Source organism: Eptesicus fuscus, chromosome 10 (genome assembly GCF_027574615.1).
Source record: "Eptesicus fuscus isolate TK198812 chromosome 10, DD_ASM_mEF_20220401, whole genome shotgun sequence".
NCBI classification, from domain to species: Eukaryota; Metazoa; Chordata; class Mammalia; order Chiroptera; family Vespertilionidae; genus Eptesicus; species Eptesicus fuscus.
Genome location: NC_072482.1, coordinates 55,395,404 through 55,420,421, shown reverse-complemented (window position 1 = coordinate 55,420,421; position 25,018 = coordinate 55,395,404). Strand labels below are relative to the sequence as shown.

The 25,018-nt window shown below is 35.2% G+C and overlaps 1 protein-coding gene across 2 annotated transcripts in view; it reads right to left on the bottom strand.

Moving 5' to 3' along the window:
* GRIK2 (glutamate ionotropic receptor kainate type subunit 2) overlaps positions 1–25,018 on the bottom strand; it is a 571,111-nt gene that overhangs the window by 161,990 nt on the left and 384,103 nt on the right. For both annotated transcript variants that reach the window (XM_054722387.1, XM_054722388.1), the window contains exon 9: positions 23,688–23,801. In XM_054722387.1, coding sequence (XP_054578362.1) covers positions 23,688–23,801 — 114 coding nt within the window. The remainder of the gene's footprint in view (positions 1–23,687; positions 23,802–25,018) is intronic.

Here is a 25,018-nt window from a genome sequence, read left to right as displayed (position 1 = left end):
TAAATTAATTTATTTACATATATTAAATACATATGAAATAAATTATATTAATATGTATTGATTTAAAAGTCACAAGCACTAGTCATTTATCAAGATCCCTGCACTAATAGCACCATCTAATATTTTCCAAGCACTTACTTTGAGTCAGGCCCTGTTCTATGTGCTTTTCTTAGATTAATTTATTTATTCCTAATTACAACCCTGTAATGGTCAGTAACGTTATTGTTTCTATTTTATACGTGAAATAACTGAGGACAGGGGTGCAAAGTATTTTGCCTAACAACAGTTAGCACACAATTTAGGGAGTCAGACTACTAGACCGCATTAAATGGTTCCTAGTGATCATTTCCCCACAGCATGTGAATGCATAATTGCACATAGATCATTGGATAACTTAATATGTACTGTATGGCTTTATTTTTTTTCAATCAACTGGGATTAAATTCTGGTCTATGCTGCATGCAAAATGATAATACACTTACTCATTAAACAATCCAATCAAAACAACAATGTAGAAAATGAGTAACTATATAATCCAAAAATTCATTTTCTACATCACAAATTAACAAATTATCTCCTTTCCAAATAAGAACACATGTTTTTAACATAACAGTACAGAATTTAGGAAAATAGCATATTTTAAACCCATCAGACTCAGTAATATATGTCTAAAAAAATGCTCCTATTTTCCTATTTTCACTGTTCAATCACCATTGTCTCTATTTTACTTTTTTGTTCCAAAATATTTATGGTGTATTTTTCACACGAATTTACTTGAACACTGAAGAAAAATATGATAAAAGCTAGTGAACACTTAAGAGTCCAGGAGGCATGTGCATGGGAGGTATATGTGCACAAGGTACAAAAGCAGAACAAAAATTTCAAGAATTATTATGCTATTTAAATGACATTAATCTAGCATGTAGTAGTAACCATTTGACCTATTAACTTGATTTTCTTCACCTATAACCTAATAAGAAAACTTCTGTCAGAGGCAAATAAATTTGTTGACCCCTATGAGATTAAAAAGTCTCCTTAGACAGGCTTTCGTATTACTAGAAAAAATTATGTGGTCTGAGTGCATCTTTTTAGTATTTATGGATCTCTACAATGTCAAATACCATTTCCCCATATTTAATTCTGGTAAGTAAGACACAGTTTTCCAGCTGTGATTCCTATCTCCAGTTACACTGTGTCACAAGATAGTTTACATAGAGTTATGACTCTCTTTTAAACTCTCTTTCTCTGCTTCGCACAGCACAAGAATAAATAATATACTCATGTAAGAAAAGAAAAATGGTACCAGAAGCAATTACTGTACCACATATTGAGTTCAATGAATAATATGATAAAACTCTCCTGGGCAACTTCACTGATTTCTCATAGAGTCTTAAATCTCCACATCAGCATTTGCTAGAGGTAAAGGCACTTCATTCTACTGGCATCTGTAATAAGGATTTGTCAGCATTTCCACTATCAACTCCAGTTTTAAGGAACCCAACAACTCATATATTTTTATCAGCATTGGATGGGAGTTGGCACAGAATAAACCTAAAATAAAGTTCTGAAAAAGTAAAGTATGTTTTAAGGTTCTGGGGAACAAAATGTTTTATTTATATATAATGAAATTTCATGATTCTAAGTGTATAACTCATATATACCTCAGTCCTTATCTACAGAGAGCTAAATTATCTTCTTCAGATGTTAACCCTTGAACGATATTGTCTTACCCATGATATTCAAAAGACAAGGCCATAAAATGCAAATTAATTTTATATTATCATCTATAAAATATATCTTTCTATTGCAATAATAAAGCTAAACTAACTAATTTATTTCTTCAAACATGAACTGAACTAATATGTGCCAGCACTCTTTTAGGCTCCAGATATACAACAATGAAAAACAAAAGAAAAAAACACCTAAGAATTCTGCCCTACTGGAGCTCCCATGTAGTGATGAACTTAAGACACTTATCTATTTCATATAATTCTATATTACTTGCACGGCTACTCTGCTTGGCTAATCATTAGAACAAAGTATTACTTTAGAGCACATTTCTAAGAAACACAACTGTGCGTCTTATTTTAGAGCATTCTGTTCCTCTGTGGATATTCAGTTGGCCCCAGTCTGGTTCTGAATTTACTCTATTACCAGAAAAATTAAAAATTAGTTTGTGGCAACCAGCTGAAACCCAAATCGCTTATGGATAACATTATTCTCAATTAAGAACAGTATTAAAGGATTTATATTTTATGCATTTATATTGTTATGACTCTTAATTTTTCTGTAATGAAGATAAGGTTGACCAAAAAACAAAATAAAACAAAACAAAACAGCAACAAAACACCACCTTTTTTCAAATAGCATCCCTATGGGCCAAGCGAAAAGTTACGGACTTTAAAACTTAAAAATGAGCAGTTTATATTTTCCCAAGAATGGTTTATTTTTTTTTTCTATGTTCTAAGCCTTGAGGGCATACTCATTACATCTCATCACTGTCCTCACCCTGAAAGCACTGACTAATAACAGAGCAACTTGGTTTTCAATGAGTGCGAAGATCAAGGTAGGTGCTGAGAAGCTGATTAGAAGTAGAAGGCTAACAAATGAGCAACATGAAGGGCAAGGGCAATGCTGCCGCTGAGGTTGCCTCTTCTGGAAGTTGAGTCAGCTCTTTAAAACTATAAAACGTATGTGTTAACATGAGAAAATGTTTTAAAAAACAACATACCTGAATATCTTGTCCTAAGATGCTCAAGAGAACACAAAGTAGAGAATCATGCTTTTGAAAGGGAGATTAAGGATGTTACCACTGACAGCGATGTTCAGAAGATGGATATTTCGTTAACAAATAAGTTATCGACTCCCTATAACTATCTGATAATGACCTATCCCTCTAATCTACTAGGCAACACTCTTGGATAGATGAAGAGCATAAATCATATAACCTAGAACAAAAAAAAAAAATAGCTTATGATAACAATAGGATGTTTTCCAAATATTAATACATATTTTCAATTGGCATGTTTTGATTTTAACTGGCCATCACTAATCCTGTATGGAATAGTGAACTCTAAGTAAAAAATGACAACTCCAAAAATGATCGGTAAATTATCAGGGTCTTTTAAGAGAGTACAATTTTAAGTTTTTATATGCTGTCTAATAAGATGCATGTAGATATTTACATTTGATAACCTCCCTCTAAAATATAAATATAATTATTTTTGTTCTTCCATCCATTTCTACCAATGTACGCATAAACAAATACTTTTTGTGTAGATCCTATGTACTGATTTCTAGAATAGAGGTCAGCAAAATCTCTCTTAAAAATTAAATAGTAAATATTTTGGCTCCTTGGACAACACAGTTGCAACTACTCAACTCTGCCATTGTAGAACAAAAGAAGCCACAGAAGCAACGGAAAAACTGGCAAAAAATGTTAGAATTTTAAAAAATCAATTTTTTAGGAACTCTGGAATCTAATTTAAAAACAAGACAAAGAAACAGCTTACAACTAGGGAAATGCTTTGTGAAGAGAAAACCTGCAGGAATTTGCTAGAAGACCTCTGGTGCATACCAATTTACCCTGTTACTACTACCCTCCTCTTCCCTATTCTGTAGCCCCCTTGAAGAGGGCAGCCAGTATTCCTGGGGCAGGCTCTGAGTACCATAGGGAACAGTACTGGGCTTATTCTCACAAAAGGCAGTTCTGTATTTTGACTGTGTGACGGTTCCCTGGAGGACCGGCTTAAGGGCTTCACTTTGTTTCGCCCACATGGAGCTTCGTGGGAACTGAAGCTGCTTTATAGGTGGTGTTGTAATGAGCATTTTTAGACAAATACATTAGCCACTACCTCCTGAGCAAGAGGCAAAACTACATGAACCAAAATGCCTGGAACAGAAGAGGCTGGGGAAAGAGATACTTAATAGAATAAGGGCTATGAAAAATTCTAGTATATTAAAGGGAATCTCTATTTAAGGGAAGCCTACATAGATGCCTATTTACCAGATAAACTCTAAAACACTTATTTGCAAAGATATATGCACACCTCTGTTCACTGCACATTATCCATGGTGTCCAAGACATGAAGACAACCAAAGTGTCCTTCGATAGAGGATTGGATAAAGGAGATGTGGTGCATATATACAATGGAATACCACTCAGTCATGAGAAGAAATACTGCCATTTGTGACAACATGGATGCACCTTGAGAAAATTATGGTAAGCAAAATAAGTCAGTCAGAAAAATCTAAGAGCCCTATGACTTCACTCATATGTGGGATATAAAAGTGAAACTCATAGACACAGAAAACAGTACCGTGGTTACCAGAGGGGAGGGTATGGAGTGGGGCAGGGTGTAAAAGAGGCCAAATATATGGTGATTGAAGATGGATTGACTTTGGATGGTGGACACACAATGTGATACATAGATTATGTATCATAGAAATGTACACTTGAAACCTATATGATCCTATTAACCAATGTCACCCTAATAAATTTAATTTTTTAAAAAGGAAAATGGAAAACTTAATCATGTTAAAATAGAAATAATACCCAAAGCAATCATAAAATTCAGTGCAATCATCAAAACCCCACTGTCTTTTTGCAGAAATGTTAAAGCGAATCCTAGTTACGTCACTTACTGTATTTATTTGAAAATGTAGAATAAGTAAACCATGGAAACAGAAACCAAACTAGTGGTTGCCAGCAGCTAGTCCTCGGGAGGAATAGGAAGTGAATACTTACTGGATACAAAGTTTCTAGATGATAAAAATGGTCTGGAACAAGACAATGGTGATGACCATTCAACACTGTGAACATATTGCCCCAGCCAGTTCTGCTCAGTGGATAGAGCACCAGCCTGTGGACCTAAGGGTCCCAGGTTCAATTCCGGTCCAGGGCATATACCTTGGTTGCAGGCTCCTCCCCGGCCCAGGCCCTGGTCAGTGCGTGTGCAGGAAGCAACCAATCAATGTATCTGTTTCACATCAAAGTTTCTCTCTCTCTCTCTCTTCCACTCTCTCTAAAAAATCAATGGGAAAGTATCTTCAGGTGAGGATTAAAACACTGTGAACATACTCAAAGCCACTGAATTGTATACTTTAAATGGTGAGAATGCTATATTTTATATTATGTACGTTTTACCTCAATAAAGAACAAAATGAAACAACCAAATGGACAAAAAGTGGCCAGCCCTTTGACCTTAGTTCACCAATCCCTGTGAAGAATAAATAAATGAAATATCTAGTGTGTCCTCAAATTGCTATGATATATTATTTAGAGAAAAATAAATACAAGCCCTGGCTGGTGTGGCTTAGCTGGTTAGGCATTGTCCCTTGTACCAAAAGATTGCCAGTTTGATTCCCGGTCAGGACACATGCCCAGGTTTCAGGCTCCATTCCTGGTGGTAGAGGGTGTGAGGAGGCCGCCAATTGATGTTATGTTCTCACATTAATGTATCTCTCCCACAACTCCCTTCTCCTCTCTCTAAAAATCAATAAAATATTTAAAAATAATTACAAGATATATATATGTACATATGTAATAGAATATATATGTGTGTGTGTGTAATAGAATTGTACTTTACTAGTGCTTGTGGGTACTTGCATTTATTCTACTACTTTGATCTGACAAACCACTGGTAAAAATAGCCATTCCTTCCCAACTCTGGTCCTATTCACAAGCTGTGCAATATATCTAGAAGTACTATAACCACAAATTTATCCTCCCAAAATGTGTGATAGATGAATCTAGGGAGTGATTATTTTTCCTTATTTTTATTTAAAAATTTTCCCATATCTATTCCTTATTCTTGTGTTGTTGTTTTTTTATCAACACTGAATGTTTAATGAGTAATAGCATAAATAAAATAATTGTCTCTCTAAGCACAAAATTATGGTTGCTATTGTATTTAATGAAAAAATTAATATTTAGATATAATTTCTCAAATTTCTTATTTTACTTTATTTCATTCTCTTTTAAGAATGCACTTTTGTCCTAGCTGGTTTGGCTCAGTAGATAGAGCATTGGCCTGCAGACTGAAGGGCCCCAGGTTTGATTCCAATTAAGGGCATATGCTTGGGTTGCGGGCTCAATCCCCATTAGGGGACCTGCAGGAGGAAGCCAATCAATGTTTCTCTCATCATTGATGTTTCTGTCTCTCTCTCTCCTTCTCCTTTCATATCTAGAATCAATTTTATTTATATATATATATATATATACACACACACACACACACACACACACACACACACACACACACATACATGCTAGGGGACCGGTGCACAAAATTCGTGCATGGGGAGGGTCCCTCAGCCCAGCCTGCACCCTCTCCAATCGGGGACCCCTTGGGAGATGTCTGACCACCGGCAGTCAGACATCCCTCTTGCAATCTGGGACTGCTGGCTTCTAACCACTGACCTGCCTGCCTGCCTGATAGCCCCTAACTGCCTCTGCCTTCTTGCCTGATTGTCCCAAACTGCCCTCCCCTGCCAGCCTGGTTGCCCCCAACTGCCCTCCCCTGCTGGCCTGATCTTGCCCCCAAGAGCCCTCCCCTGCTGGCCTGATGTCAATCCTAACTGCCCTCCCCAGCTGGCCTGATTGCCCCTAACTGCTTCTTCCTGCCTCATCGCCCCTAACTGCCGTCCCCTGCTGTCCTGATCTCGCCCCCAAGTGCCCTGCCCTGCTGGCCTGGTGACCCCCAACTGCCCTCCCCTGCTGGCCTGATCGCCCCTAAATGCCTCTGCCTCAGTCCCCACCACCATGGCTTTGTCTGGAAGAAAGATGGACATCCGGAAGATTGCTGGTTGACCCAGTATAATTAGCATATTACCCTTTTAGTAGTATAGATAGATTATATAGGATAGGATTGCTTAAATAGGGGGGGGGGGTTCTTTTTCAGCAGGAGGAGATGCTCTTGGCAGACAAAAACACATAATCCCTATATCTGGACTGATAGCCAGTCATATGCACTATACTACCAAACCGGTTATGAAAAAATTGAACCACTTTCTTACACCTTACACCAAACAGCTGTTGCCATTAAAACCCCTCCTCAGCTCCCACCTTAGGTTCTGCCTTCGCAGTTCACCCAGATTAGGTTCTGATTGGTCAGTTTCTATGCCAGTCAGTGTCAAAAGCTCCGCCTCCTAGGCAGCCACTGGCTCCTCACACTTCACCCAGATTTGGTTCTGATTGGTCGGTTTCTATGCCAGTCAGCATATCTGAGCCTATCTCTGGGCCTGATCAAAAAGGCGGGGCTGATCAGCAGCCCTGAGGAGGCCAGGAGAGAAACAGAGGTGTGGCTGCTGGCGAAGCCTGGAGAGAAAGAGAGAGGCAATGGCTGATCAACAGCTGCAATGGAGGCTGGGGATCAGATCCTGCCTCTCTCTCTCTGCAGGCCTCTATCTGGGCCTGATCCGCAGCCCCCTTGACAGTAAGTGCTGGGTCGCCACGGCAACCCAGCACTGCCTTCTGGTGTTAGGTCGAGCCTGCGATCGTTATGGACGCTGGCTCTTTATATATATAGATATTAACAAAAAAAATGTGCTTCCTCTTTTCACCTTAAACTTATCATCTAATGTCTGCTTTTATTTTCTCCTTGATTATTCTCTATAAAATGAATAAACAGGTCCTATTAATATCTATATATTAATTCATTCACTCAATAACCAGTTATAGATGTCCATAAATATCCCAGGCATTATGTCATGAAGAGGAGAAGACTAATAGGACATGGTACTTATTTTTGAGCATCACAGTTTAATGAGAGAGATGGAAAATAAATGAATAAGTACAATGTGAGGTCACAAGGAAACAGCATTTGATTTCAGTTCTCAGTCCCAGTTTTACATTAAAAAAATTAAATATTTTCAATTAAAATTATAATACTGATGCCTGACGGCCACTTCCAGAGATTATGATCTAATTCACCTAGGGTGCTACCCAGGCATCCTTACTTTTAAAGAACTTTCTAGGTAAGTAGAATGTGCAGTTGGGCCAGCTTTATGGGTGTGTGGCCCATGCAGATGTACAGAGCCCAACACTCTGAAGGTTCCTGTGCTAGGTTTACTACTCTGCTGGCGCCCTTCTAAAATTCTTAACAATTTCTACAAAAGTGATCCTCATTTTCATTTTACACTGGGAGCAGAAATTAGTAGCCAGTCATATATGCATTAAGGCATGAGAACTACTGAGTTAAACAAAGAAGTAAATGGAAATATTTTAGAGAGAGAGAATTATTCATGTGGATGTTGAAAAGAATAAATAGCTGTATGATTTAAGGGAAAGAGAGTGTGAAGCAAGAAAAATAGGGAGAGATAATATCATAAGAACCTTTTTGCTATAAAATTCTGAAAAACTATCTAGATATAATCATTGTTGATGATCAGGACTTCAATTCATATCCTGTCTAGAATGGCATTCTCTTTCCTAAGATTACTTTTAAGCATCTACCTAAAACCAATTTTGAGGTAGGAAATGAAGTTGAGAATTTCCCCCTCAGTATTCTCCCTTTAGGTATGTTTTTTAACTATATAGACATTGGATAAATTTGAATGCCTGTTTGGGAGAGAGAAAAAGCAAACCAAAAGGAGAAAGACATAATTTGTCAAATGATTACAAAGTGTTTCAATCATTAGGATTCTGTTTCAAATAATTTAGCACAACAATTTGCTTTTGGAGGCTTTGGGATCTTATAAAGGAGTACCCATCCTCTAACTCTACTTATATAATTTTTCCAAATCAGCTGATAGATATATGAATTAGAATCAAGAGCTAAATACGAATTGGCTTCCTACCCTCATCACACCTGAGAATGGATCAGGTACGGCAAGCTCTTCAACATTCCTGAATATGCACGTAAAACACTCATACGAAAAAGTCCTTGTGCAATGAGGATTATCCACCAATGATTAGTAGCAGTTAGCAGCATGTATCTGCTGAAAGTTCTTTTTTACATAATGAATGGTGAGTTTAACTTTCAGCCACTGTCCTCTGTAATCAATAAAATCAACAAATGTCTATTAATTACCTAACATTAAAAATATACCCTTCTTTAGGACAGAATCATTTCTCCTAAGTGTCTTTTAATCTAGTTGAAAATATAAAAGTGTAAATTAGTAATACAAGTCTTCATGTAAGTGCCTAAGGAATAAATTGTATAGATAAGAGGACCATTAGGTGCCAGCAAAAGGAAAGAAAAAATGTTACAAGATAGTTAGATAAGTCATCCCAGAGGAAAGGCCATCAGAAAAATGGATTGTAGAATGAGAACACATTATATAAATGGAGAGAAATAAGAGTTGTTCAGGTAAAAGAAATGGAATGAGAAAAGGTATACAGAAAAATTTCCCTGCACATGGCCCAAAAAGAGGAATGGTGGGTAATAAGAGGAAGATGTTTATAAATATGTTTAAAAAACTTGGGGAAAAACAGTAAATATGGGCACCACATTCATTGCCTTTTAATTTATAAATTACTTTGTAACCATTAGAAGCTATCATCTTATATAATAAAGGCTAATATGCAACTTGACTGAATGACGGAATGACCGGTTGCTATGATGTGCACCGACCACCAGTGCGCAGACACTCAACGCAGAAGCTGCCCCCTGCTGGTCAGTGCACTTCCACAGGGGGAGTGATGCTCAGCCAGAAGCTGGGCTCATGGCTGGTGAGTGCAGCGGTGGTGGTGGGAGCCTTTCCCGCCTCCGTGGCAGCACTAAGGATGTCCGACTGACCTAAGCCGCAGCCCTAAGCCATCAGTCGGACATCCTCCGAGGGCTCGTAGACTGCGAGAGGGTGCAGGCCAGGCTGAGGGAGCCCCCTCCCGAGTGCACAAATTTTGCACACCGGGCCTCTAGTTTATAGATAATATTATGCCAGGAATTGTTATATATTTTCCAAATTTTTACCTCTAATACAAACTTCAAGTTGCATTTCATTATTATTATCCTCATGTAAAGTTAAGGTAACTTACCCAACGTAAGTCATCTAATATATGGCAGATTCAGAATTCAAAACTAGACTTTCTAACTTCTATTTGGCCCTTAAACCTGCAGAAAAGTCCTTTTTTCAGTGAGGTATTAAATTCAGATATCAAGTGTCAATTAATCCTCTGCTGATTATTGGTGGGGTAGGCAGTTCATGGATTTGCATATATATGTAAATTCCTTCACAGATATCAAGGAGGGCTTCAAAGTTGTTATGGTTTAACCTTGTGTTGTCTATAGTGTATTTTTTTTTTAAATTACCCCAAAAGTTTTATTTTTAATAAAATTATGCAATTAAAAATTTTGGAAATTAGCCAAAACCGGTTTGGCTCAGTGGATAGAGCGTCGATCTGCGGACTGAAAGGTCCCAGGTTCGATTCCGGTCAAGGGCATGTATATTGGTTGCGGGCACATCCCCGGTGGGGGGTGTGCAGGAGGCAGCTGGTCGATGTATCTCTCTCATCGATGTTTCTAGTTCTCTATCCCTCTCCCTTTCTCTCTGTGAAAAATCAATAAAATATATAAAAAAAAAAAAAAGAAAAAAATTTTGGAAATTGTACATAATTGCATCCCTTTGAGATATCCACAATACATATGAATTTACTAAAGACTCAGTGACAAAATTACCCCCAAAGAATTTGGCTCAACCAAGTATTTTCCTAAATCTATTTAACCACAGAATAGTTGTAGGATATACCTGTAACACATACTTATTAGAACTACAGAACACACTGAAATTCTGATGTAACCAGTTAATAAGCAGGGAATGCTATTGCTGCAGGGCATAGAAAGTGCATGCTGTTATTATGAAAGTAGTGTATCATTTCTAAGGTCAGAGAGCATTGTACATACCAACAATTTCAAGTATAAAACTTCAAAGTAGGAAATATAAATTTAGATATCTTTTAAGAACACAAAGCTGTAAAAAATATATGATGAACTTTGACTCTATTTACATTTGAATGTAGTATAAAATATTCTTCATATAATAGGAAATGTTTTCCAAACAGCTATATGACAAAGGCATTGCTTTCCTATTAGTTTGTTCTCAGATGAAGTGGTAAAAATTCTTCTGTTTGTTTTACCAATATAAGTTTACTAAGACAAGGTGATAAAAAAAATTCACAAGTTACTTTTTTTTTAAACCAATTACTACATGAAACTAAGGCTAAGAGATCTCAGAACATAAAATTTACAGAATTCAAGTTAATAATGCTCATTCTTGTTTGATTATTTAATTAATGACATAAGTTAATGGCATAAATGCATATTGAGCAATGCACAATAAAATACATTGACTTATAAATGGATAAGGACCTGTCAGAATGGCTATCATCAGCAAATCAACAAAGGACAAGTGCTGGCGAGGATGCAGAGAAAAAGGAACCCTAGTGCACTGCTGGTGGGAATGCAGACTGGTGCAGCCACTGTGGAGAACAGTATGGAGTTTCCTCAAAAAACTAAAAATGGAATTCCCATTTGACCCAGTGATCCTACTTCTAGGAATATATCCCAAGAAACTAGAAACACCAATTAGAAAGGACATATGCACCCCTATGTTCATAGCAGCACAATTCACAATAGCTAAGATTTGGAAACAGCCTAAGTGCCCATCAGCAGATGAGTGGATTAAAAAACTGTGGTACATCTACACAATGGAATATTATGCTGTGGTAAAAGAAAAGGAGTTCTTACCATTTGCAATAGCATGGATGGAACTGGAGAGCATTATGCTAAGTGAAATAAGCCAGGCCATGAAAGAAAAATACCACATGATCTCACTCATTTATGGAATATAATGAACAACATAAACTGATGAACAAAAATAGATCCAGAGACAGAGAAACATCGATCAGACCATTAAACCTCAGAGGGAAGGTAGGAGAGGGTGGGAGTAAGGGGTATAGATCAACCAAAGGACTTATATGCATGCATATAAGCCTAACCAATGGACACAGACAACAGGGGGGTGAGGGCATGAGGGGGGTGTGGGGAGGGTAATGAGGGAATAAGGACACATATGAAACACCATAATCAATAAAGAAATTAAAAAATAAAAATAAAAAATAAATGGATAAGGACCTGGGGACTTATCTATTATTCTGGATTTCTAGGAAAAAAACACTCCCTTTGGTGATGTTAGTAAAGCAAAGTACAGAAGTGTTTTCTGCCAGGGGAAGCAGTCTATACTTTTCTTTCTGAGTCATTGTGCTGGGTTAACTGGATTCAGGATATAGTCTATCATTAATAGAACCACTTTAATCTCAAATAAAGAGAAGCAATTAGGAATCAATGTCAAATAATCAAGTTTTGATTGAAAGTACAGAGATAAGAACTTGAGAAACAGATATTGATCAGAAAATGAAGTTAGGTTGGAAGTACCTGACATAATTTAGGACTTACTGGTCTTGAAAATCTAGTAATTGTCATTATTACTTCTCAATATGGATAAGGGACTCATGAGCACGAATCAAAGGACAGTATATATATATTTTTTTCCTATACCAAATGCTTTATTTTCCTGGAAGCTCTCATTTATGAGTATTTTTCAAATAAAAAATACAGTAAATATGTTTATGATATAATCCAAGAAAGGAGAAATGTGCAGTGGTGTAGATTCACTAAAAAACACACATGTGCTCTCTAAGGAACAATATCACCAATATTCAGAATGCCAACCACTATCTATTTTGATAACTCCAGATAACATCTCCAGTAAGAACTATTCTCTTCAGCTATAGAACTACATGTCTAACTGCCAATGAAAGACGCCATAAAAAATTAAATGCAATATGCTTAATATTAAACTCATCAGGTATTACCCTAATCTGCATTTTTACAGAGAAAAAGTTAGCCTTATGTGAATTTAGCATTAAGTAACTTAATAAACAAATTGAGCACATATAATAAAAAGCTAGAAAATGGACAACCAAAAATAGAGAAGAAACAGGAGAAAAATAGTAAGGAAGTAGGAAAAAATTAAAGTATAAAATAGGAAAAAAAGAGAATAAAAATTATAAATGTCTTTTAGTAAAAGCAACAATAAGACAGTAAGATTTCTTAGTTAACCACATTTTTAGAGTGAGAAAAAATTTCAAAACACAGAATTTTACATTGGAAAGGTACTCAATAGATATAGATTATTAGATTTATATAATGGCCTTATGTGAAAAGCTATGTTAATAAACTTAAATACCTTGATGCGCATCAATGCACAATATAAAACTGGCTCAAAAAAAACCAGTAATAAAATAAATAGGTAAATAAACATAAAATAAATTATAATGATTATTAAATAAATCTTCCAGAAAAAAATTCTAAATACTGTGAGATTTTATTTTTAAACTAATATAAAGCAAATAATTCAGGATATATATAATGCTTTAGAGAGTAGTAAATGCTATGGAACCAGTTCCTCTCTTTTTAAATGTAGTTATCATAACGCTGACATAGAAAGCTAAGAAAATGGTTTAATACTGTAACTAAAGAGCAGTCACTGTCAAATCTACCTAAAAACAATACAACAAACAAAACACAGCAGTCCATTGAACAATTTTTCAACCACAACCAATAATAGTTTATCTCTGGAATACAACTATTTTCACTATTCAGAAGCTGAATAATACATTCAGCAGAACAATAATTACAACTTGGAAGTTAATGATAATCTGTATAGATAACCAATGTATTCAATAATATTTATTGCCCCTTGAAATATAATTGGAAAACTAGAAATAAAAAGTCTTTTGAGAATAAATTCTTTATTTTAGCTAATAATGATAAAAATACCATTAAAACAAAGAAAAAGGTTCTAAGAGTGAAGTTCTCACCAAATGCAAATAAAAAGTAAGACAGATAAAATCAATTAAAATTAGTAAAGGATGAGGTAAAATTATAACTACATATAAGATGCACAATTAAATATTTAAACAACCAAAGACAATTAATTATAGACCTCTTAAATATAGCAACATTTTCATGAAGTGACTTAAGAAAGCATTAAAAAATAAAGTATTTTCCTGACCAAAAACATAAAATCACATTGTTTGATCATAATTAGAAATGTCATTTTAGGAGATAATCAGCAAGCTCTCCCTATAAGCACTATTTGGTCAATAGGCTACTGAAATATGGCATGTGTTCTCCTTTTAACTTTACCTTATAATATTACTGTTTTCATTGTTCTTTGTGTGTTTTCCCTAAATCATTAGAAATTTCAGTGGAATTTAAGAGAATTAACACTTTTACTGTGTTAATGAGGATAGCACCCCTTTGATTACAGATGTTCAGACAATTCTAATTATTTGAACTACAAACCAATACTAGAATTAATAAAATGAAGCTCCAGAACTGAAACGGTAGATTAAGGATGAAAAATAGAATGCAAGTTGACACAGAAAACCAGGCTCCTAATGAAGGGAAATGGTATGTTTTGTTCCATCAGCTTCTGTTTTTCTTTGGATCTGACTAGGGAACACCAGTAGCTTCTCCACAGTAACTGTCCCTCCCTTGTCTTCTGCTTGACAGCTGGCATAGGGTGCCAGGCTATCTGCCAAATGAGGAGCCAAGCCATGGTCAAAACCTCCAAACAGAATGAAGAACCATATTCTGGTGCCTCACTTTTAAACAGCTTGCATTTTTTCCCTTCTAAAAATGGTTGGCTGTTCTTACGTTTATCCTAAAGTGCTTCAAATAGAAATCTTATTGTTTATTATTTTAAAAATTTCATAGAAACATTTATTATGATGGTAATAAATAACATAGACTTTTAGAGCTTTATTCATAATTATCAAACTTTTGGTTATTAAGTGTGAAGAAATATGAATCATTACTGAAAGAAAATTTAAAAATAAAAAATTATATTTATCAATATTATGGAAAAATATATTTAAGTGCTAATTTAGTAGATCATGTTTGTAAATTCTTTCAAAATAATTTCAGAAATAATTATTACATTATACATAAGTGATTAATTTATAAAGTATTTTATTACATTAATTTAAAATGGTATTTTTAAGCCTGATGAAATTTAATAAGAATACAGTATCAGTAACATTTGTAAATATTACTATTTGGTTTTATACTTTTTATACTATTCAAGGGCTATAGAAAATTTCAAGCTTGTAATTTTACTTTTAAAAAAATAAATATCACCACTGGCCTAAACTAGTCATTCAAATATAATCTTTTTTTTTCTTAGCAAAATTAAGTAAGCTTCATAAATGTATGTAGTAAACTTTGATCTAACTATTAGTATTTTATTACATTTTAATGATTCCTACTACTCTAAATGCTGCTGGAAAATACACAGAAACTTTACTGGACAGGCAATAAAAAATCAAAACACTTCCAATTCACAGTATGACCGATAAGAACAATAAGCAATAGATAAGCACAAACAATAATAACATAGCTAATTGTCACTACTCCACTGACACACAGGATTATTCATTTCTTTTTAGCATCTGCCTTTCCAACTGTTGTGCTTTTACTGCTGTAGAGCTAAGAAAGGTCTTGCCATTGTCGGAGTCATGGTCTTGCAGCTTCCTTCTAGTCACTGGCTCTTAAACTCTGAATGCTGCCATCCCTAATTAGCAATCATGTCAGAAGCCCATGGTGCACTACAGGTTATCACAATTGGAAGTGAGAATACCAGGAAGCAAGAATGAAAGAACATAGCAGTTACCATCAAAACAACTTAATGTCTTCAAAAAAAGGCAATACTAAGAATGACTGACTGGTTTGTTAGAATCAAAAACTATTAATGAGAGAGTCTCCATAAGAGCTCATACATTGCTCTCTTGCCTGAACAACAAACCCTGTTTTGATATCTCAAGACATTATTACATTTTCCTTTATTTTATTTTATTCTCATCATCATTTATTCACCTTATACCCTCTTCCATCTCCACCCCACCCACCTCAAAAAACCACACTGTTGTCAGTGCCCTTGAGTTCTTTCTCTCTCTTTTTCTTTTTTTCTTTTTTGCTCAGCCCCCTTCACCAACAACCCTCCCCCTACCAGAGCTGTCTGCCTGGTCTCTATCAAGACATTATTAAGAAGGAACTTTCACTTAAACTTTCTGAAGAGAAAATGAATAACTATCATGATCTGGGACATGCCTTTTAAAGCAACAACAAAATAGTGTCGCAGGCCTGGAGAGCAACTTTTCATCTACACTTTTCCACTTGACTGAATTATCAGCTCACATTGGAGGTCTTGATTGTCACAGTCTTGCTGCTGGTATTTGTATTTGGCCATTAAATATTTCATTAGTTAAATTCACAAGTGATAGAGTAAAGAGGAGAAAAAAACTGAAACTCAAATCAATCAAATGTGCCATTTCACTGTTCTTTCCGTAAAAGGTTTTATGGGAAAGCGACTGCACGTATTAGCTTATCTCCAAACTGCTTTTCATTGCTAAATCTAATTTATTATCCCCTTACATGAATAATCAAGTTTTGACTATATGTAAGTTATTGCCAATGTCTCCATTCAAACATGACTAACAGGGCTTGTTATCTCCCTTCCCAGCATCCCTATCATGTTCTGTGGCGATGTTCATACCCTTTCCTCGCAGGCTTTTAACCTGGAAGTCTTCATTCACATTTCTCAGTTGTTTTTGTCCCACATCTAGTCCATCTCCAAGAAATCTCATACTTGATTTTTCAATGTTGCCATCTCTTTCTTCTTTCCAATTAGCACAATGTCCTTCAAATCAGACTATAAATTCCCCATTCAATAGTACCCATGAATTAACCTTTTCTAACTTGTTACACAGGTTTCTTGACTCACTTTGTGAAACTTTTAGAACAACCCATTCTCTTTTCTTTTTTTGGTATCTGAATTGTGAACATTAGGTATAAAGTGACTGAGTTGTTTTCTTTTCTTTTTTTTAAAAAAAAATAAATCTTTATTGTTGAAAGTATTACATATGTCCCTTCCCGCCCCCCCCCCCAATGCCCTCTTCTCCCCTCCAGCCCCTCCCCAAGCCTTCACCATCCACTGTCTGTGTCCTTGGGTTATGCATATATGCATATGAGTTCATTGGTTGATCTCTTCCCCCACTCCACCCTCCCTGCCTTCCCTCTGAGGTTTGACAGTCTGTTGGATGTTTCTATGTCTCTGGGTCTATTTTTGTTCATCAGTTTATGTTGGTCATTAGATTCCACATATGAATGAGATCATGTGATATTTATATTTCTCTGACTGCCTTATTTCGCTTAGCATAATGCTCTCTAGGTCCATCTATGCTGTTCTTTCTTTTTTAGTTATTTTCTATGGAAACAAGCCTCTGGCTTGAGTGAATAGAAAAGTCCTTGGACCATAAATAGAGTTTGAAAATATAGGAAACCATTTCAAATATATTTGAAATAGATGTGGGAAGGCCTAAGTTGAAGAAGAAGGTTTGATGCAGGTTGAATTTGATACTGGACATACAGGTATATAATTGTATGTCTATAAGTCATCACAAACGTCCTTGTGAATCTCAGATCAAGATCATGGCTGAAATTTAGTTTGTATACTTTTAAATGGTACTATTTGGATAACATCTTTGAAAATGAGACAGGTAAAGAAAGTTACTTAATTTACATGTAGTTAAAGCTATGGTTAAGCTAAACCAAAAATTCATATTCCTCTATTCATTCTTCTATACCAAACTTATTATTTTGCTCACAACAAAATAATTACATCAAAATTATAGTTTTGACAATATGTTGGCAATAAAAAAGAATATAAAAACGGGATTAAAACACTTAAGGATCTTTATTATCATTTTATTTTGAAATTATATTAAGTACAGAAGGATGAAGGAAACAGGCAAGTGTGTGTGTGTGTGTGTGTGTGATTATGTGGTAAAAAATGAGGTTCTTGGTCACTTATAAAGCCTTTAAAGATTGAGACCCTAGGATTTTTTTAAAAATTATGCCTAATTTCACATTAAAACACACAGCCTTTTTTCTTTCTTCTCAATGGTGTTATCACCAATAGTTTTATGTTTACCTATGTAATCTGGAGGTCTAAGAAAATATGAGAAGTTATTGGAAATAAAACACATTGAGTAAGAACAAAAGGGGAAAATGTAATGCCCGCACAATCCTGGAAATAGAAGAAAAATTTATGGTGAAAAAAGGTTCGGTGGCCTTTGAGCAAGCTGGCTGCAGGAATGGGTTATGAGGATACAGTTTGAATGAGACACTCTCATCTCACTCATGTTAACATTTAAGTAGTACTTCCAAATACACCTACTTAGAAATATTGTAGGGGTCACTAAAAATGAAAATCATTTTTCTTTGTGAAGCTGCAGTGTCCAGATTTCCAATAGGGATGCTAACAGCACTCTAAGAAGAACTCGGTGCTTTATGGTCCTTTTGTGACAATGGAAAGAGAAGAATTAGAGGGAAAAGTTATTGCAGTGGCAGATTGGAAGCCTTAGAAATCTGCTTTTGTTGATTTTGGAAGAAGCTGCAGAACTATTTAGAGGGTGATTTTGGTCACTTCTGACTTTTGTCCTGTGATTCTTCCCATTGTCCATGGGAGTTTGTTCCCAGATAAGCCTTCTGTACCTGTGAACTGTTGACAATAAGCTTTACAAGCCCAAGCAAGTAAACTCACTGCTGAAATACACAATCTGCCAGCAAGTGCAAGGAAAAAAAAAAAGGCAAAGATACAGATGCAAGCACATTTGTTAAATTCATTGAGTAACCCTCTTTAAGAGTAATTGATTTTTCTGAAAAAGTATGCAAATGCATAGTAATTTGCACAAAAAAGTGCCACTAGTCATCAAGGGAAAGAATATGTACACTGGCATTTAAGTATTAGTAATCTTCTGATGGACAAAAAACAGTTATAAAGCTGCAAAGTGGGAAACACTCCACATATTTATAAAGTAGGAAAAATCTATTGAAAACCAAGAACACAGAGGGAAATAGGCATTCACTATATGAACTTAAATAAATATTCAGTCACCTGATACTGCCTCTAGCTAGTGGATCCACAGCAGTAAGGACTACAAAATGAGATTATAAACTGAAAACAGCACACATCATTCCTTAAAAGCTGTCTAAATCTCATTCAGAATTAGTATTTTTGTTATTATTTTGGCAATTATGATTTGACCATCTCTATGCGATAAATGAAATCATCGTAAATAAAAGCATGATTCTAAGGTTGATATTTTTAGTTCCATTAATAACAGTGAACACAAGAAGCAAGGAATTTTAACAAATGAGGTAGAAATTTGAAAAACAGAGTTGTAATATAAGGAATGTTAGGAGACATGAATAAACCTGAGGTTTATGTTTTAACCTGCAGGTAAAGTTACAAAAATTTCCAAATTGTATGACACATTGATCTTAATTCAAAACTAAAACAATTTAGGCATTTATAAAATTATTTAGGACTTTCTAAAATGAATCAATTCTATGCTATAATTATATACCACACCTAGACACTATATTGGGTATAGGTTGTTGTTGAAGGGGATGAGATAAGCCCCAATATTAATTTGATTGCCCATAAAAATCTGAGATTATGGTTTGAGGAGGCTGAAAGAAAACTGAATGCTAAGTTAGGAGAGGAGCGAAATAAGAGGCCCAAGACATTCAAGCAAGAGTAGCTATAATCTTCTTTGAAGATGGATATATCTCAATGTCTGAGGACACACCATAACAGCATCACAGTGTGAAACATATGTGGAATTTATGAATGAGAAGCATTGCTTTAAGTGAGTAATCATTACTCAAGATCCTATTTTGGTCATAAATCATAATTGTTAGACTTTTCCATGGTGGGCCACTAGAGCTTTTATCTCAGAGTATTGGCTGTTCAAGTTGGCTACACAGATTGGTTGAAACCCACTACTCTATTTTCTAGCTGTATGATTATGAGTAGTTTGCATAGGCAATCTGGACCGCAGCTTTCTCACGGGTAAAACAGCATTAATGATGGTGCTACCACAAAAGGTTATTGTGACAATTAAACCAGTAAATCCATGAATGGTGCTCTGAACAATGTCTAGCAGATAGTAAGTAGGCATGTAAACAATGTCTGCTCTTTTTTTGTAACATACAATATTCATAAGATTAAATTTGATGAAGCAGAGAAGCAATTCAAAGCACCAGCTCCAGGGATGGTCTTTCAACTTTGAAAATTTCCAAGATATCTTTGACTTTAGAGCCCTTGAATATGCTGTTCTTTCTGCCTAGGATACTCCTTTCTGTTTCTTTCTTTACCTTATTAATTCCTTCCCAAACTTCAAGTCTCAGCTGTCTATTCTTCCATAATGAACCCTAAACTGACTTTTCCTTTCACTCCTGACCCCTGTATATTTCAGGATCATCCTGTAAAAGGCATCCTTCCATTTTATTTCTCTTATATCCTAATCACAAGGGGTGTGTGTGTGTGTGTGTGTGTGTGTGTGTGTGTACTTCTTTCTATAATCCATACCATTTTCTAAGGTCAATCAGAAAAAAGACCATGTCTATTTGTTAATCAATCAAATGTAGCTTTTAGTACAATACCTGATATACCATCATTATTCAATATATATGTGTTAAAGTAATGAATAAATACAAATGCAAATAAAAACATGAATAGATTCATGAGGAATTGAGCTGATTATTATTGACACACTGATAATGCTATATTCTAGAAACTTCACTGGTTTTTCTAAAGACACATAAAAATGTATTGAACAAGAAGGATAAGTGAACTTCTCTTTGTGGACATGCCATTATTCATAATAGCTGGACTCTCCCCTGAGATTCTCCAAGAGAGAAAAGAACAAAATAACCACAACATAAATCAAATGATCACTGCATCATTATAAATAGCAATTAAATGCCATTAAATTACATCAAGCACAACACTCACATAAATAAAGTAAATGATCACTTCAAATCTATTCTTTCTGGAGTGAGGATACTTTGTGATCAGAAAATTTGGAATTTATATAAAAATTTATGTAAAAATAAATAAATTGCCTTTTCTTTTAATAAATACCAGAATCTCTTAGAAACCAGTTGAGTGACATAGTTAAAGTATAAATAATCTGTTTATTAAAATGTAAGCTCAGCATATGTTCCACAGATGATCTTACATCTTAGTTACACAGAGTAATGACCAGAACAGTTCTCAGTCATTGTTATAGATCAGAATTACCTGTGGAAGTTATTAAAAAAAGATGTCTAAAGCCTAGAAATACTATTTTAAAAAAATATGAGTGAGTTTTGGGGAGCATTATCCTTTTAACAGCTTTATGCCTGACTCTGATATGAATCCAATGTTAAATAGCACTTGTTTATTGATAGGCACAAACTTCTTTATTGTTAGAGGAAGTCTGGATAATCCTTATAAAACAGCCCTCAGTAATTAAGCAAGATTGAGAAATTATATGGCTACTTTAATCACATGCTTTGTTTGCACAAGAAGTTTGCAATTACCTGAACACTAAATATAGTCATTTGGAAGTTACTCAGCTCCTCTAATTTTCCTTTTAGTTAAATACCGTTTACTTAATTGAATTTGACAAAAATTTTTGAGTGCTGACTGTGCCCTAGGCACTTTCTCTGACACTGCTATATTTAAAAAGTGTAAAATTTGATCATTGGCCTTGTACACATTCATGTCAAAAGAAGACAGATATTTTTTTAAATTAAAAAAAGCATGGTAAGTGCCATGATAGAGTATTATGATATCATAAGATATATGTATCATATAAACCACTCCCCCCCCACACACACACACACATACATATGCACAGGTTAATGGAGAGATCATGCAGTTTCATGGAGTCTGTGTCATTTGAGATTGGTCTGGAAGGATGAATATGAGCAAATATTTGGAGCCATCAAATAAGTGAAATATATGGGAGTTTGACTGGATTGTAGAGAAGAGAAAGGAGTATGGGGTTGATTGCTGAAGACCATGGATGACCCCTGCACAGAACTCTTTACAACCATTGTAGAAGCACCTATGGTATCTAAACAGGACATACAGTTAAGGAGTGCACAGTAATGTCTAGGGAGAATATTAAAGATATGAAATAATTTAAAAATAGTGTAATATTAATTCTAAATAATATAAAATACTGATAAGAACTATAGTATCTCAGAAATGGAGAGAAACAGATTGCATACGAAAGGAAGAGAATTAACACAATCATAGTGTCAGGCTAAATTGTTCTCCCAGTTCAATTAAAACACAGGGATCCTGAGTGGGAGTAATGGGGAATGAGAATAGAAAGGTGAAAGAAGACAAGACTGTCGAAGGCTTTGAACACAAGGGTCAAAATGTTGGGACTCTTTTAAAGGTTCATATGAATATACTAAAGAATTATAGGCAAGAAAGCGGGAAAATTACAGAATTAGATTTTTAAGGTGGAGAATAGGGTACGTTGGGAAGGGGAAAGGCCATAGCGAAAGGGGTAGCTACATGGTTACTGCACTAGTTCTAGCAGGAGGTAATGAGGTCCAGGACGTACTGGCAGAAAAAAGGACATGGTACCATCCTGTAAGAACGTTCCAACTGAAGAACGGGGCTGATGAACTGCTGGGATGAAAGATATCTTTGAAAAGAGAGGGAGACATAAAGTTAAGGAAAAGATAACCGAGGAAGCTTGAATATAATACCTATGGAGCAAGTATTCACTAAGGTTCTTAGCCTGAAAATGATTTTAAAAACCTGGTTGATTTCCATCACTGTCATTTCATGATTAGCAGTTTTGCTTCATTATCAAGAGTCCTTAACCCAAAGTATTTTATCATAACATGCCTAGAGATCTGACCCTTGCTGTTACTAAAAGACAAGATTATAAATTCCTTCTGGCTTGATTTCTCACCATAAATCAAATTTAGGAAATGTATAAATGCTAAAAGTATGTGGTAGTTTGTTCTGGACATTAATCTCACATTCTTATTGAGATATATAAGCACTAGCACTGATAAGCATATTCTGTAGGTAAAATTACTGCTTAAATAATATAAGAGCTCCTTGCTCATCCTAAAATTAAATTTCCCATTTGCAAAAGGCATACTAGACATAAGTGAACATTACTGTGTAATCTAATAGAAATATATCATTACAAGAGGGCAAGAATATCTAGCTTATCAGTATTAATTGAATTCTGTTGGTGGTAAAAAAATATCTGTGGCTTAAAAAAACACTTGTCATTTGATTTCATTAGGGATATTAGTAAGGTAAAAGTGATTCTTCATGTTAAAAACAATTAAATTGAAAGCAAGGGTAAAATTATTATAGAAAAATCCTAAAAATAAATGACATGCCTTCTGAAATCTATTTGCAGGAAATGAAACCAAAAGCAAAGTTCACATGCAGCTTCTCTCATAACAATATTTGTACAGCTGCATATCCATATATTTTTAAACCTTAACATTGACAATTATTCAATAGTAACTAATTTTGTGGAAATGTAAAGATTTCCAGTAATACCTGAAGTTATATTATTAATCAACCTTACCAGCCCAAACGTGAATATAATTTACATCACTGAAGACTAACAAGATAAAACTGCGACTAGGTTAACATCGACTCATCTGCTGTACAGTAATTGCTAAATAACTGCAAAATACATTACATTCTGTTCATTACCGCTCCAATTATAATGTCCTCTTCTATCTGTTTCCATGTTTATCTACGTTTTGTCTGAAAAGAACGGAAAAATAAATACTTACCAAAATGGTGGTGACGATCAAAGAACGGTTAGATAAGGAATCTGTGATGTTGGCTGGTTTTCCCTTTTGACTTTCTGTCATATTCAGGCCACTGGCTGGATCCCAAGTTCCAATCTATAAAACAGCATATGTACTTTGTAAGTTGTCCATCAGGCGCATAGGAGAGAGTACTGCCAGAGAAAGTTAAGACTTCTCACACTTATTATTCACCTCTGCCGCATTATCTGCCGTCATTAAAGTAAAGGCTGCTTGTTTTAAGCATGATTCACTGCTCTGAGAAGTATGTCCAGTGAAGTGTGACATTAAAGAACAAAATGATCCACTGCACTTCTACAGTCAGTGTGGGAGCTTAATTTTCCATTCAAACTTTCATTCACCAAGATAAACCACATTTGATGATACCTTGATAGCTGGCCAGAAACTCATTAATGGTGCATATCTTTTACTGAAATGGATCTGTCTCAGCCTCTCATTATAAAGATAACACACCACATTACTACATGAACAAAGCTAAAAGACAGAGCAAAACCTAGGGATCCTGGATAAATTAATCGGTAAAGGCAGGTTTAAGAGAGGCATTGATTGGTATTCTGCATAACAACCAGTAAGGCAAACTCATACACATAATTCCCTTTGGAGCTTTAAAAAGTCCACCTTTGCAGCTTTTAAAATACTCAGAGGAAAGGAGATTACATTAAGTCTCATCTATTTAACCCATTCCAGTAGTTCCACCTGTATTGCATTTTAATGTATTTAATTTAACTAATACTCTGTGCTAGATTAGGGCAGGAATTTTCATCCAGTGTGCCACAAGAATTTATGAAACATTCCTGACTATCTAGTCAGAAACACTGACCTTTTATCCCTTAGATTAGGCATCAGGTGTGAATGAATCAAAATTATACCTAGCTTTTGTCAGATTGGCCAGAAATACATGTCTTGGTGTGCCCCAGAATTTTAGTAATTAGTTTATGTGTGCTGGGAGATGAAAAAGGTTGAAAACTGCTGGATGAGGGCATATACTCTCAGTGGTCAGACACTTTATAAGCACAGGATGCCATAAATATATAGTTCGGTTGGATGGTTTGCATACACTTCACCATTGTACCATCATATAACAATGGTCATCACTAAAGGAGAACAGAGGCATAAGGAGATAAGGAGTAATATTTTCCCCACCCTTTTAAACCTGGGTGTAGTCACTGTATTTATAGTGATATTAATATAGCAGGTAATATTTTCCCTAATGTGGTAGCAAGAGTCTCATCAGCATAACCTTATCCAAATTAAATATTATGATCCTTTTATTTTCTTTATATATCATTATATTT